Source organism: Perna viridis, chromosome 1, assembly GCF_037379345.1.
Source record: "Perna viridis isolate PV_CMFRI_1.1 ecotype Kerala chromosome 1, ASM3737934v1, whole genome shotgun sequence".
Lineage (NCBI taxonomy): Eukaryota > Metazoa > Mollusca > Bivalvia > Mytilida > Mytilidae > Perna > Perna viridis.
Genome location: NC_142445.1, coordinates 63968843 through 63984031, shown reverse-complemented (window position 1 = coordinate 63984031; position 15189 = coordinate 63968843). Strand labels below are relative to the sequence as shown.

Sequence of the window (15189 nt, the reverse complement as noted above, 5' to 3'; positions counted from 1 at the left end):
TTTGGGTGTTGTTGTGTATTTGATAATATATAACTACCTTGTTCTTCACAGAGCGATAATCTTATTTGAAAAAAAAGAAATACATGATGATAGAAACGGGACAAAATTGATATTTGAAGTATTTCACGAGCATAATTCAAGAAAAGGAAAATTACCACATCTGTTTTTTTTTGTTTTTTTTCAGTGTACAATCACTCTCACTGCGTTAAGCTTCGTCTCCAATGTCTTGTCATTCTAATCAGATTAAACACTAAATACTATTTTCATTATATGCAGATATGATGCTTATGCACAGTCAAAATGACAAATACAAACCATTGCACATTTTATTTTCAAGTTCCATGGCACATCTTAAATACACAATATCAAATAAAAATGTTTTTAATCATAATGAAAAAATGGTCATAAATAAACAAAACCAAAAAAACTGATAGTATTCATTAAGAGGTTTACTCGTAACTGATTATTCATCCAAGATATACTAAGTTTTATATATGTACAATATGTATTACACGGTAGTAAGGTCAACATTTTTTTCGTCCTTCGACCCTTCCTTGTTTGCGTCTTTCTCAGCTATCATCTTGTTGCTGTCATTCAAGTACTTCTAAAATATGTCAAATCAAAAACATGTGATTCCGGTGACCTGGAGATGGAGGTTAATAAATTACCAAAAATAGATAACATTGAACTTAACCTTACAGTTAATGTAAAGCAATGAATCAAAAATCCTTGAAGGCACTTAATCAGTTAATCATTTTAGTGAAAAAAACAGCTATTTCAGTAAATCAAAAGTTGAAATAATGATTGTTTTAGTGTCTCGATATTTACCATTAAATCTTTACTCATATAATACGGTTTCGTAACCCCATCATTGCGTTCACAGTCTTCACAAAAGCACAGGAAAATGGTGTCTATGGCAACCTTTAAAACATTTTCATATGCATAATAAGGTAAATGTATACTAGTATGCACAATATATAGATATATGTGGTAGGAGAAGGGAAACACTTTAATGTCAACAATGTATACCTAACATCCTGACAATTAAGAAAAAGACAAAATTGAATTAAGAATGGAATCCTAAGTCAACCGAATCATTAGTATGAAACATATCCAGATAAAAAGAGGATATGTACATTGTTGACAGTTAAACAATTTAAGTTGATAAGACATCACGTTTATCATTATGTAAAGTTAGTATCTCTTCTTTTTGTTTTTATTTTCTCCACTATCTGTCATGTGTCAATACTGCATATGGTTAATCTCACTATAGGATATGGAAGTATGTTACCTGATCCAGATAGAAAAACAATGAATATTTCCGTAACTGTAGGTACATACATGAACTTGCAAGTAATACTTTTTAAAGTAGGTGCAATGATCTAAAACTGCATTTATCACTGTTGTATGTTACCTAACAACTACTTTTAAATATGCCACTTAACTTGTACTGTTATAATTAAGTAGCAGTCCTTACAAATATCAGACAGGAGGTGATTCATTCACAGAGGCGTAGCTAGGCCTGTTTTATTTGTACGCAAAATTACGGCGAGGGGTCTTTGGGGGGGAGGGGTCGCTCAAGGCCCCCAGTGAGTCACTGCATAAAACCTTTATTTCATCTTTAAAATGTGTGTTTTTATTTTTGTTACTTTTTCCGAAAGTACGCAACTGCGTATTTGCGTATAGGCAGATACGCCCTTGATTCATGTAAAAAAAACACCTCGAAATTCAGTCTTATTTCTTATTCAGAGACTGAAATAGACCATATAGGCAGTCTTGGTTTTGCATTCGGTTGTGGCACTTTTGAAATAAAACGTAAAATTGGCACTTTACAAGACTTATCGTCCTTGGTTTGGTTGAATCAAGTGAAGGTGAATGCATGCTTTTCTGCAAACAACAGGTCTCAGTCTTGTATTCTCTGCCCCGTAGGCTTCTATAGAAACCTTAAATTTTCGTGATTTTTGAGAAAAAAAAAATAGACAAGGAGTTTCATCTTTTGACCATATTCTTCCATTAAAGAAATGTCTAATATAATTTTAGGTCCATTTTGGAAAAAAAAATATGAAGCATTATTTTTCATGAAAATACTGTTTTTCCTCAAAAACAATTTTTTTGTGTTATAGCTTGATATTTACCCTATACTTCTGATGAAAAATGATAATCATTTGCGAAAAACAAAAACAGGAAAAGGCAAAAAGAAAGCGCACTGTATTTTTTAGCCTCCAGGACTATGGTCAGAAATATGAAATACAAAACTGACACCTACACATCTGTATGCAGATAGGACTATGGTTATGTAATATGGTGTATATACAGATTGAAAAAGTATCGTTTGTTCGATGGAGTATACAAATAAAAAAGTGTTGTTCGATGGGTTTTACACCACGAATCACCTCTACCATTGAAGGGTCTGAAATTTATATGAATAGGTACTTAATTACCTTTAAAAATGGTCTGTAAATATTTAAAAAAAAAATAAAACGCCAAAAATAACAAACCAAATACTGCGTAAAACAAAACCTCGTAAACTAGTAAGAAACAATGAGAAACAGCAAATCCAAAAGCAGCAGCAACAGTGAGTGGTGCCCAGACAAAGTTAATGTCGTCTCTCATCTAAAATTAGAAATAAAAAATGCAAGTACTAGAAGTGTGTTGCACAATGTTGTATGATATACTATAATGAGATTTTTAAAGAATGTAGTTTTTTTTGCACAATGAAAAATTGAACAAATCAAACATTTTTTTTTGGGTGCTTACCTTGAGAAACTCATTGCCGACAACCATTATTACTGCAACTGTACCAAGTTTTCCAAGGAACAGGACAAAATCACCAATGGAGTTGATAGCTGCTACTCTCATAGTATTAGCCACAATCAAAATGAATGCTTTCTGGGCTCCTTTGCAAAAATTGTGTCCATAGATAGCTGCAAAAAATACGCCACGTGGAAATTTAAATACTAATTGTTTTTTTTTAAATCTATAAAAAAAAAATTATTCTGAGCTATGCCCACAAAAGAATACACCATACTGTAATGTATCCATTAGTTATGTTGGGACAATACAGAATGGGTTTTGAGTTCATGCTAAGTCTAAGTATTCAGCTAAAATCAGAAGTTCAATCAGATAAAAAAAATCTTAAAAGCACGTACTTTATTTAATTCATAAATATTCTCGGAAAATTTCAAAAAAAATGAACCAAGACAGTTTAGGAACAGTAAAAACATACAAGACTACTTGATGACCATATACCGCCCAGTTTAACATTATTATAATCAACTTATAGGGTACAATATCGGTATTTATACAACTTCTAAAATCCCAATTAAATGAAACATTGAGCTTCAATATTCAGCGTGGAAAGAAGAGAAGTGTGTGTATTTCAAAAACTAACAACAGCTAATTACAAATTTAATACCTATCTCAATGTATGCGTTTCTGTTTAAATATACCAGAAACTTTTCAAAACACCATAGACAACACTGTAACATTTTCAAAAGAAACTCTGTAACTTTTCCTACTTTCCTACGTAAACTGAAATATAAAGTTTTAACACGGGCATTAAACTTATACAAACAGAATTTAGCAAACTCACGAAATGTACAAATAGTAATCGACGAGATAATCTAGAACTGTGCCGTGTTCATGTTCCCAATTTATGTCACGGTTTGTTTACACTTTATTGCTATGTTAAGTATTGTTTCCATTTGGTTTCTGTGTTTTATTTGTTTCATTTAATAAGGTATTTGGTTCCTCTTGATTCCACTTGCAAAAAAAGAACTGAATTCAAAATGTAAATTAAAAAAATCCCAAAGAAAATTAAATAACTTGCCTGTTTTGGATGTAGCCTAGAATAAGTCTGGCCAATCTCACAAGAGCTATGATAAAGGATCCAAATGCCAAGGAACCGAGATGATATCTGAAAGCACATTTAATATTTGCAATTTTTTCTGTAATATTGTAAAATAATTAGATTTGGACATGAAAATAGTAAATTCTTAGCTATAACAACATTCATTTTTTATTACATAACACTATTACTAGTATTCTCATTAAAATTATACATTGTTTTGTTTTACTCTCTGTGTTTATGAATAATAATAAATGCATGGAAATCTCTTTTTACACTACCTTATAAGGCGCTTTGTTGTTTCTAAGATAGGCCATCCTAAATTACTTTTGTCCCTACAAGAACATTACTAACAGTAATAAAATAATAAATAATGTCAGTTTAAACATCAAAGAAATACATTTCTGCCTTACACTGACTACAGCAAATTATATAATTAATCATAATTTTGTTGAATATAACTTTTAATAAACACACTATGTTTTCTTGATTTTATTTTGTTGAAACAGTATATTTTGAAGGAGCATTTGTCAATGATCATATGACATATAGACATTTTTTCTGATACATTTTGCTACTTTATAGCAGAAGTTTATAAACATATTTTATCAGGCCGTTTAATTGTCAACATGTTCTAGTGCAATGCCGTTTTCTGTTTGTTTGTTGTTTTTTGCTTATTTTAAGGGGTTAAGGTGCTTGATTCGCACGGATTCAGTCCAAGTGCACATTTTCTCTATTTAACAAAATGTCACGTAAAAAACTAGGATCCAATTGAGTACCATTGGATTTTAATGACAAGTCAGTTTTTTTGTGTCATTTTGAACATTCATTTTCTTGCCATTGTGATTCGCCATTTATTGGAACTAGCTTTGTTGTGTATTTTTTTTTTTAATTTACTACTTCCAAAAGATAAAATAAAATAATGTTAAGTCATAAGCGACAAAAGTTGCATTATATGTGATGATGTGCCCTTCATACACGTTATTGTAAAAACAACATGTTTTACCGTTTGAAAAACCAAGTAGCCACTGCACCGGCTATAATGAAGTCTTGACAAGCAACAATAAAGGCAGATATCCACAAGATTCCAAATAAATAATACCATCGTAAATACTAGAATGATAAATGTTTATTGAGTTTTAACAAGAAAATGAAACAAAAATATCACAAGCTGTATGTCATTTTTAAAAGGAAAAGCAAGATTTAACATGTAAATTGCTTGTCAACATTATTGTTAATGGAACAACTTATAATACATCAGGTTTGAAACTGACTATTTAGAGAATGTTAATTATTTTAAAAATTGTAGAACAAAATAACATTTATTACGTTTCAATCTATTCCTTACATTCATTTTTTCTTCCATCACAAACTTTACAACCCCTGTTGAATTGTTCACCTCCGCCGTTTCTGAAAGTATTTACACGCTAGTATTAAGGAAATTCCGAAAACAACAAATAATTACAAGTGATACTGTGTTTGCAAGCAGAGCATAAAAGTCGCCAAAACCGGCAAATAGTCGGATTTAGTCTAATTCTAAAGTCGTCACTGAATTCTATTTAGAATTCAATGTTTATCTTAGAAATAATTTTTTATTGAAATCGATGAATGTTAACATTTTGCCGATTTTGGCGGCCATTTTCAAACAATAATGGCGGTTGTTTTTTTTTATGCAAAATCTGAAGCCGCCATTGAATTAAGAATGTCATGTTTACCCTAGATATCATTTTTCCTCGAAATCGAATGATGTTGAAATTTTGCAAATTTTTGGCGGCCATTTTGAAAAAGGCGGCTTTCTACTACAGACAATATTTATCGCCTGTGATGACAGCAAATCCAGAATATATATTTGAGTTATTTTCATACATTTAAATAGTTCCACTAATTTTATATAACTTTTTTTTTCCATATTTTTCGGTTTTGTTTTAACGACCATTTTTAATTCGCAGCCATTTAGAAATTCCGGAAGTCGGCAGATCCCCTGAGCATGCTTGATTTTTAGTCAAGTTTGGTTTTAATCCAATAAACGGTTTTGGAGAAATCGCAAGGACATCTTTATGTTAAGAAAAAGACGTATAATTACAAATTTTAAGTTGTGCTTGTAAACAGGTCACATAAGTCCCCTCACGTTTCCCATACTATTTTAAGCCTAAATAACTTAATTTAATAAAATTATGATGATATTTACATTGTTTTTCAAGGGGCATCTTATTTTGGAAGCCGGCCATTTTGAAATGGCGGCGAACTACGATAACTAAAAGTATGAATTAAATCACACTTAAATGTGTTTATTTCTATCCGTTTAGTTTGGTAAAGATATCTAAAGTTTTTGTTCTGCATTAAGGAAAAAACATCTGAAAAATCACAAAAATTGACAAATGTTTCGTTTTTTTCGTTACCTTGTCAATACGTCTAATATTGAATCGCTTTTAAAAAATAATATTATAGAGATCATAAAAACATACCACCACACCAATGTATAAGTTGCTAGCTATCTAGATTTTCGAGACATCACAATGTCCTATATTATGACCTATCCATTTTTTCGGCCGAAGTGCCCCTAATTTCAAAATTGTTTTTGTGGAGTGAACACCTGCGGGGTACATGTTAAGTTCACCAAATGCAATTGTTCACAGAACCAAAATTTTGAATTCAGCATATTTATAGGTTTACATGCATCTCAAATGAGACAGTTCGATAAAGTTCATTATCTTTGAAAATTAATATGTATTCACAAAATTCTTCAACAACAATAACGTATCTAAAGTCCCATTGATTTTTTTCACACATGGTATTACTTGTATTTCCAAATTTAAATTTTATGATTAAGTTTGTTTGTTTTTTTTTTCGTTTTTTTTGTTTCAGTAGAATATTTTCCTAAATTTCCAACAGTGCTACAACCTATTATCTTCCTAAAGTTTTATGGAGATGAACATCACAGAATGTGAGGGTGGAGGGTGGACAGGACGAAAAATAAACTATTTTATACTTTATGTTGGGAACTATCGATTATCTCTTTGAACAATCCGCGATCAAGAATCCATATCAAACACAACAAAATACCACAGTGAGCACGACTGGCTGTTGCAGAGAAAACTTTTACGAAAAGTTGTGGATGGACGCACGGACACCATGTTCAATATACACCTCCCGCTTTGCGGACGAAGTTTAAAAAAATTAAAACTGACATAATTGGTCAATTAAAGAACTTATAGAGAAAAAATGTTACAATCGCGTTCAATATCATATCAGTTTCAAGTGAGGAAGTAGCGATACATTATACTAACCTGTTGTTTCAATATATGTTCCGATAATAGCCAGGCCTACACAAACTGCAGCTAGGATAAATAGTGTCTGAAAATAAACATAATAAAATAAAGAACATATTTATTAGATAATTAGGAAATATTTAAAATGGCCGACTCCTTTCATGCATAAAATGATAATATTTATTCATATAATATAATGATTATTTTTTACGGAGTATCCATCTGCACCTTGAAAACTGGTTTGTTCAATGTCTCATAGTTTTCCTTTCCTCTTTTATCTACTCTGGACTTAACTTTTTATGAGCAAGTCGGTGGGTGTTCCTAAACAAGAGGCTTTCAGGAGCCTGAATCGCCCATCTGGTTAATCTTTTGCCTCTAACAAGTTGTCGGACAATTTTGACTCGAAGACTTTGGGAGGACTTATCATAAAGATCATTTCATCAATTGAAATATTCATTCTTTTTATTATAGTTTTCAAGATGTTGGCTGAAATCTGCTAAAACATATTTGTTTGCCTTTCAAGGGCAAAAACTCTAATAATGAGTCGTCCGAAAACTTTGATTCCCACAAACCTTTGTAGGCCTTATCAAAAGGGTCATTTCAGCAAATCAAATTTTCATTTTATCTATCATAGTTTTGAAGATATTGGCTGAAAACTGTAAAAAGAATCGTCATTTTTCACCTTTCACGGGCAACAAGTCTTATATGAAGTCGTCAGACTTTAATCCCTTGGAGACTTTTGTGGGCTTTATCATAAGGACCATTTCAGCAATTGAAAGAATTTGGCAGAACCTAATGGTTTTGGAGATATATGCGAAAATCTACTTCTGACCCTGTGTTCAATTTTTAGTAGCGGCGGCCATGTTTTTTGACGGATAAAAAATTCCCTACAACAGTTCTATGCAGGACACCGTAAGGAACATTCATACCAAGTTTGGTTCCAATTGGTCAAGTAGTGTCAGAGGAGAATACTTTTGAATGAAATAAAATTGAAAATAGCAAAAAAATGTATAAAAAGGGCAATAACTCCAACATGGCTTCACAGATTCAAACGAAAATATCACCACTGATAGATCTGATCATGCTGAACACTTTCACCCTATGTTAGAATTTGTTGTATGTGTTTGTTTTCTTTATAGCTGATCTGAAGTCAGCCACATATCTTGACCTACATTTAGAGATCGATGGTAAAGAAAAACTACAGAACAAACTTTACGACAAACGTGATAACTTTTCCAAGAATTGTCAACTTTCCTTTCATCTGTGGCAACATTCCTTCAGCACCTCCGTATGGAGTTTCATATCACAACTCATACGTTATGCCATAGCTTGCCGTAACTACGCAGACTTTTTGTATCGTGCTAGACTTCTTACTATCGGGCTTCTGGAACAGGGTTATGTTGCTACAAGATTGAAGTCATCATTACAGAAGTTTTATGGTCGTCATCATGAACTCGTGGATCGTTACAATATATCCATCTGCACCATGAAAAATGATTTGTTTAACGTGTCATAGGTCATCCTTCATGAGCAACTCGGCGGGTTTCTAGAAAAGCAGATTATGCTTATCCTACCGAAGCACCTAGTCGAAGTTTTTAGTGGAGTCCGAGTTGCTCATTTACTTTTGTAACTTGGTATATATTGTTTTAGTTATTTGATGTTCTTTGTTGTTTTCCATGTCTGATCTTTGTCCCTGGATTACATTCTTTTGATCTCCGCTGGAATCTTGGTTCCCTTTATTACCCTTTGAAAACATAATTCTTAAGCAAAAGACGGTAAATATCCTGTCCTAAAGCTTCTCATGTTATGGAACCCAGTTATCAAGATTTGATATAAAAAGCTCAAATGTGATACGACTATTTTGTATTAGTTACTTCAATAAAGGTCAATAACAGACATATCAAATGATAAACTCTAGGCAAAAGCCAAAAGGAATAGCCAAAAAAATAAAAAAGAAAGTCCTGAAATTCATTTCAGTCGATTTTTTTCTCGTTTTTTACTAATTTTGCATGCCGAGGTTAAATTATTGCATTCACGTAGTTACTAACTAGTACTAGTAAAAGATAACACAAAATTCTACCAGCTATTTATTTATTTGACTGCGAATGTGGACACCACATTGTCAAACTTACCCACAATGGTTGCAGCAACAACAATGGTATCGCTCTCACAACTTTAGCAGCTTCTTTAAATAACTGAACAACCTAGGAGAAAAGTACCAAATATCTACTTATTAGAAATGTTAAAATACACTATAATATCTAAAATATACAAGTCAAGAAGAAAAGTTGCATTAATTTTATAATATTTGAAAAAAAAGTGTATTTCATAAAACATTACAGCAAGTTTAATATTCAGACATAAGATAATTTTACAAAGCGTGGTTTAAAAACAGTTTTAACACTGCTGTTAAGATTGTTCCCGCTAGAATCTTCAACCCATACACCAACATATATATATATTAGGTCTCAGAATGCATCGACGACATGTCCCGTGTACTAAGTTACAGTTCAAGATTAATCCTACAAGGAGGAATGACCCGGCCAGCGAAAGCTATATTTTTATATAACCTAGCTGGCCGAGTGGTCTAGGGCGCTGGACTTTGCCATAGATGTCACAGCGGTACGAGTTCGAGTCCCGCGGAGGGAACGACAGAAAATTTGCATCGCATATTTGACAGTTCTAACATCGTTGGGTATTTCTTAGACCCTTCTGTAAGTTTATGTTATCTTCCTTGTATCACTCTGATCCGATGAAGCAGTGTAGCGAATAGAGTCGTCACATTCTGAGACGATTATATATATATATATATATATATATTTCAACGACATTGGTCATTAATTATTATTAAAACATACTAAATAATTATTAGTATTTTTGTCACACTTACCAGTGCAATTCTTTTAAACATTATCAAAAGAACCAATAAAACAATCACCTGTTAATTAAATAAAAATCTACATTCATTAACCAATGTTTGAAACCATACGAAATTTTTAAATTCTACACTGTAACACAATGATGAATATAATACTTTTAAAATAAAAGCTTAAATATGCGTCTGATAGAATATCAATTTTGAATATGAAGTTTGTACTTACTCAAAATATTAATTTAGCATTAATAATGTAATGATAAAAATAACGCGTCCAGAAAAAAAAATTCTTGAATCATATTCTAAAAACAAACCTCTTTATCTGCAATAGTGAACTTTTTATTAAGACTTTCTTTTCCAAAAAAATAAAGACAAAAAACGTCTTTCCTGCTTTAAACTTAATAGGACTACTAACAAGAAATACTAACTGTAATGGCACTGGCTATTGACGCATAAATCAGCCACGTCTCTACAAAATCTTTCCTAGAACTAGTTTGTTGTTGTGCTGGCAATGCTTTGAAATCTTTATTCAAGCTATGCCAAGAATACCTACAAGAAATTGAAACCTCAAATAAATACGATCGTTTGTGACGATTTGGCATTTCAAAAAGCAAATAGGTTTAAATTTATGACACTTAATGTTAACATCAAAACAAAACTAGAACCAACAGTTTAGCTGTCTCGATTTTCAAAAGATTAATTTCCAGTATCAAGACCTTTTCTGTGTCATCATAGTCTATAAACGCTTTATTAGTACAAATATAAATGACAACAGTCCTTTTTTTCCCACAGAGTCAGTTAAGAAATGGTTCTCATACCAACAATAAGACGTTGCTCCTAGACAGAATGCAATGATCAAAACAATTATTGTCCATATGACGATAGCAGCAAACATCCCCAAGAATGCTACCACCAGTATAGCAACACCTGCAAAATAAAGCGTAGAAAGGAAAAACAAATGAAAGCAGAACTGTTGTAATTTTCATGACAAGGAGGAAGTTAAGTAAAATTTCACAGAAATAAGTACTGAACAAACAGGCACTCAATAAGTCCGGACAAGTGGTATTCTTATATTAACCCATACACCAAGTATATACGCCGAGTCACAGTTTCTGTAGATTCAGGGTTTCATATTCACTTTCTTAGGTCTGTATTTTTTGTTAAATGTTGGTAATATTTATCTTTTCTTTTTTGCACTGTTTATTTAACTTCGAATTTCGAATACTGCTAAATATTTCCCTTGATTTTTCTTTTTTCAAATTTGTAAAAACTGAAAGAGTAATCAAGGGAACCAAGGTTATTGCGGTAATCAAAAGAATGTAATCCAGGGACAAAGACCAGACATGGAAAACAGACATACACAACAAAGAACATAAAGTAACTAAAATTATACATACAAAAAAAAAAAGTAAATGAGCAACTCGGACTCCACTAAAATCTGGGGCAAGGACCAGGTGCACCGGTAGGGTAAGCGTCCTCTGCTTTTCTAGAAACACCCGCCGAGTTGCTCATAAAAAGTCAAGTCCGGGGTAGACAAACGAGGAAAGGAAAACCATGACCCGTTGAATAAATCAGTTTTCATGGTGCTGATGGATACACCATAACGATCCACGAGTTCATGATGACGACCATAAAACTTCTGTAGTGATGACTTCAATCTTGTAGCAACATAACCCTGTTCCAGAAGCCTATTTGTTAGAGTTCTAAAAAAGTCTGTGTAGTTTCGGCAAGCTCTGGCATAACGTATGAGTTGTGATATGAACACTCCATACGCAGGAGCCGAATGGATGTTGCCACAGATGAAAGGAAAGTTGACAATTCTGAATGAAAAGTCATCACGTTGGTCGTAAAGTTTGGTCAATAGTTTTCCTTTACCATCGATTTCTAAGTGTAGGTCAAGATATGAGGCTGACTTCACAGTGTCTGTAGTATCCTTTATCTCAAGTTCTTTTGTGTAGATGCGATGTATCAAATCCCCGAAATTAGGATTGTTTAAAGATAATACATCATCTATATAGCGGAAACTGAGATTGAAGGATCTAGCCAAACAATATTCTTTTCTGATTTCTTTCTGATCAGATCAGCTATAAAGTCAGCCTCATAAGAGTGAAGGAATAGGTCAGCAAGTAAAGGAGCACAATTTGTTCCCATTGGAATGCCGACTGTTGTTGAAAAACACGTTCACCACACTGGACAAATATGTTATCGATTAAAAATTCCAGCATTTTGTAAACATCTTCCTCTGTATATTTGGAAGATGATTTGGAATTATTTCTTACAAAGTATGAGGAATCTCTACCAAGAACTATATATTTGTATCTAGGTGTACCATCTTTTTTGGAAAAACAACGATGTATAATGTTTTTAAGTCGGGATTTTAACTGAGTATGGGGAATAGAAGTATACAGTGTTGAAAAATCATACGTTTTAATGCTACTATATTCAGATAATAGTCTTGAACTGATTGTCTCCAAAAGATCTTTCGAATTTTTCAGGATCCACATTGAATTAATACCACTACGGGAGTAACAAGTGTTGTGGTAGGACTGTAGACCCTCTTTGACAGTTGTGAGTATAGAAGTTAAAAGTTTTGAAAGAGGTTTGGTGGTACATTTTGCAGATCCAGCTATGAAACGTTGTTTGTATGGATTCTTGTGAAGTTTAGGAATCCAGTACATAGACGGTAAATCACAATCATCGCCCTTGGTAGAGAGACCAAAAGAGGATAGCACAGATTTATGGTTTTCCACAATCTCTTCTTTGGAGAGAGTGGTAGCAGTGTAGGTCTTATCACCGCTATTATTCATTGGAATGAGCATAGACGTAATTTGACTGAACCAAAAGACAGAAGCGGGAAAAAATAGAGATCGTTTTATAAGATTGCAAACTAAGTTGACGAAGTAAACAACTACGGAACATGTCTAAAATTTGTAAACTATGAAAGAAAGTGTCTAAACATAAAATAATGTAATACTGAAATTGCTTCCACAAGAGATAACCTTTCAGTACTGGTTAAATAACACTATAACAATAAAGTTGAAAAAGATAGCACTTTCCGTATATCCGTTACATTCTTCATTTCGTGCATTATAAAGCTAGGACATCGTTGCTTCTAGCAGATAATTCGACTGTCTTTCTGGATATAAACCACTAAAATCCCCTAAAATATTTCGTAACACCATGTTAGCCAATCATTTGCACGATATGAGTGACGCTGATCATCAATTGACTGTTCCAGTACTTGTAGTTGTTACAAAAATAAATTTAACTTCTTTATTTCAATATAATTAACTAACTTAAGACAGAAAACCATTTCTGTGTGTGATTAGCGTATGTTTGAGTTAGCTGGATATGCGTACGTAAAAAGACAGCCGTATAAATCAACTACTTAATCAATAACTGATCAGCGACGTTACGTCACTGTCGGCGTAACATTAACAAAAAGAAATGCAATTTGTTAAAATAATACTTAATTCATGATAATTTCTTTTATTTCAAGTAAGTCTTATATTTTTTTTGCGGCGTCATCATAAAATCTTTTGCAAACTAATTATTCAGAATACTTTAAAAGTATGATAGAATTACACCAAATAATTTGAATATTATTACATTACATTAATATCAAAATCGCAAGTACGAAGTTTGATTTCGTATAATGTGAGCAATTAGGAAAAAAAATATAACAAAAAGTTAAGATGCTCTGTTTATAAACGCAAATTCTAATTTTCAAGATCTTGAAAATTTCAAAGTCAACCAAGTCATTGTTTGAAAAAGCCAAAACAATTAAAACATGAACAAGAATATGTTAAAATAGAACATGCAAAACATGAAACATGAATAACATGTAACTGTAACAAACTTATTTTAAGATCTTCGTACCAACTGACATTGCACAAAGATACAATATTTCTTTCCATGTATTTGTCAAGTCTGATACAATTTTCTGTAATGAACAAACCACACGTGACTTTTAACTGTGATAATGTATAATCATAAGTCCTCAACTCAATGTATAATATAGAATTAAAAGAAATAGAATGTTTGGAGATCAACAGAATTTTGTTGGTCGGTTGGTATTTCTTCCCGCAATTTGGTATGTGTCATAGACAGAGGCACTCTTTCATCATACTTTAAATTCTGTTAGATTTGTAAATCACATTAATATAAAATGTTTTAGTTACCATTTAGAGTGGTATAATAAACATATATTGAAAGGGTTTGGTCCAATTTTAAAAGTGATTTAACACAGTGCTGCACAGCATTCTCTTTTCAAAACTGATTAAACTAATACTAAAAAGATTTATTTTTTTTATAAAAACAACCTACTTTTAATTCCAATTACTAAGTTTTACATCTAATTTATGCATATTTACATGGATTTAAAATAGTTATCTGCAGATGACAGAGTTGGTATACTGAGTAAATGACCGTTATCTGTTGAACTTCCCGAGTCAACGGGACAGTTGCCAAAAAGACCTTTTTCGATGTTTCAGACGTATTTTAATCTATAACTGATAAAAAGGAAATAATCTTTCTCGATAGTCCAGTTAATTACCAACGGCTGTTTATTGGGTTGTGATCATTCTATCACGGGAAGACCATATTAGTCTCCTTAATTGTTTTAATATAACAAACAACGATTTGTAATAGGTAAAGGGCTATAAATGTCGGATCTCCTGAAATGAGCTTTAGAAATCTGTAGGTAGAACAATCGTGTATTTACAGGAATGCGTATGATTTTCATTATTTCTTGTCTAACCTCGGGATATGTATCATTTTAAAACGCTTCTATAGTCCACTATATGTATTAATTATACCTTAAAACAGAATTATAATAGATACGTAACAATACGTTACCCATTATAGTTATAATGTATAAATGTTTGAGACAGAAAGTTTTTACATTCAATCCATGATTGTTAATATCGCGTCAACAAAATAAAAACATATTATTAATGTTAGGTTAGCACCATACAGACAGGTTGTATATTGTACAAAGAGAACAGGGAAATTTATTGTTCAGTCCGGTTTCTATTTTTAAAACTTCTCACGTTCAATTATTATCTTCGTGTGAGATATATATAAGTTTTGTGCAGCATATGCATTATCTGTCAACTTCTCAAAAAGACACAGAAATGGTTTGAAGTTTTAAAGTACATTCTAGTTCAGGATTTCTTTAGTCCATTATTAATAATCGT

At 32.2% G+C, this 15189-nt stretch overlaps 1 protein-coding gene across 8 annotated transcripts in view; it reads right to left on the bottom strand.

Moving 5' to 3' along the window:
• Positions 1–312: 312 nt before the first annotated feature.
• Positions 313–15189, bottom strand: part of LOC148629820 (choline transporter-like protein 1) — a 21551-nt gene continuing 6674 nt past the window's right edge. For 7 of the 8 annotated variants that reach the window (XM_088557684.1, XM_088557702.1, XM_088557690.1 and 4 more), the window contains 15 exons: positions 13871–13934; positions 10810–10918; positions 10420–10540; positions 10007–10054; positions 9249–9320; positions 7135–7201; positions 5196–5257; positions 4854–4960; positions 4129–4182; positions 3830–3916; positions 3416–3531; positions 2758–2924; positions 2521–2613; positions 829–921; positions 313–604 (listed from right to left, as the gene is read on the bottom strand). In XM_088557684.1, the coding sequence (XP_088413810.1) occupies positions 509–604; positions 829–921; positions 2521–2613; positions 2758–2924; positions 3416–3531; positions 3830–3916; positions 4129–4182; positions 4854–4960; positions 5196–5257; positions 7135–7201; positions 9249–9320; positions 10007–10054; positions 10420–10540; positions 10810–10918; positions 13871–13934 (1356 nt within the window). In that variant the 3' untranslated portion in view covers positions 313–508. Of the gene's footprint in view, positions 605–828; positions 922–2498; positions 2614–2757; positions 2925–3415; positions 3532–3829; positions 3917–4128; positions 4183–4853; positions 4961–5195; positions 5258–7134; positions 7202–9248; positions 9321–10006; positions 10055–10419; positions 10541–10809; positions 10919–13870; positions 13935–15189 lie in introns of all 8 variants that reach the window. The other variant, XR_015917807.1, reaches the window with a different exon arrangement.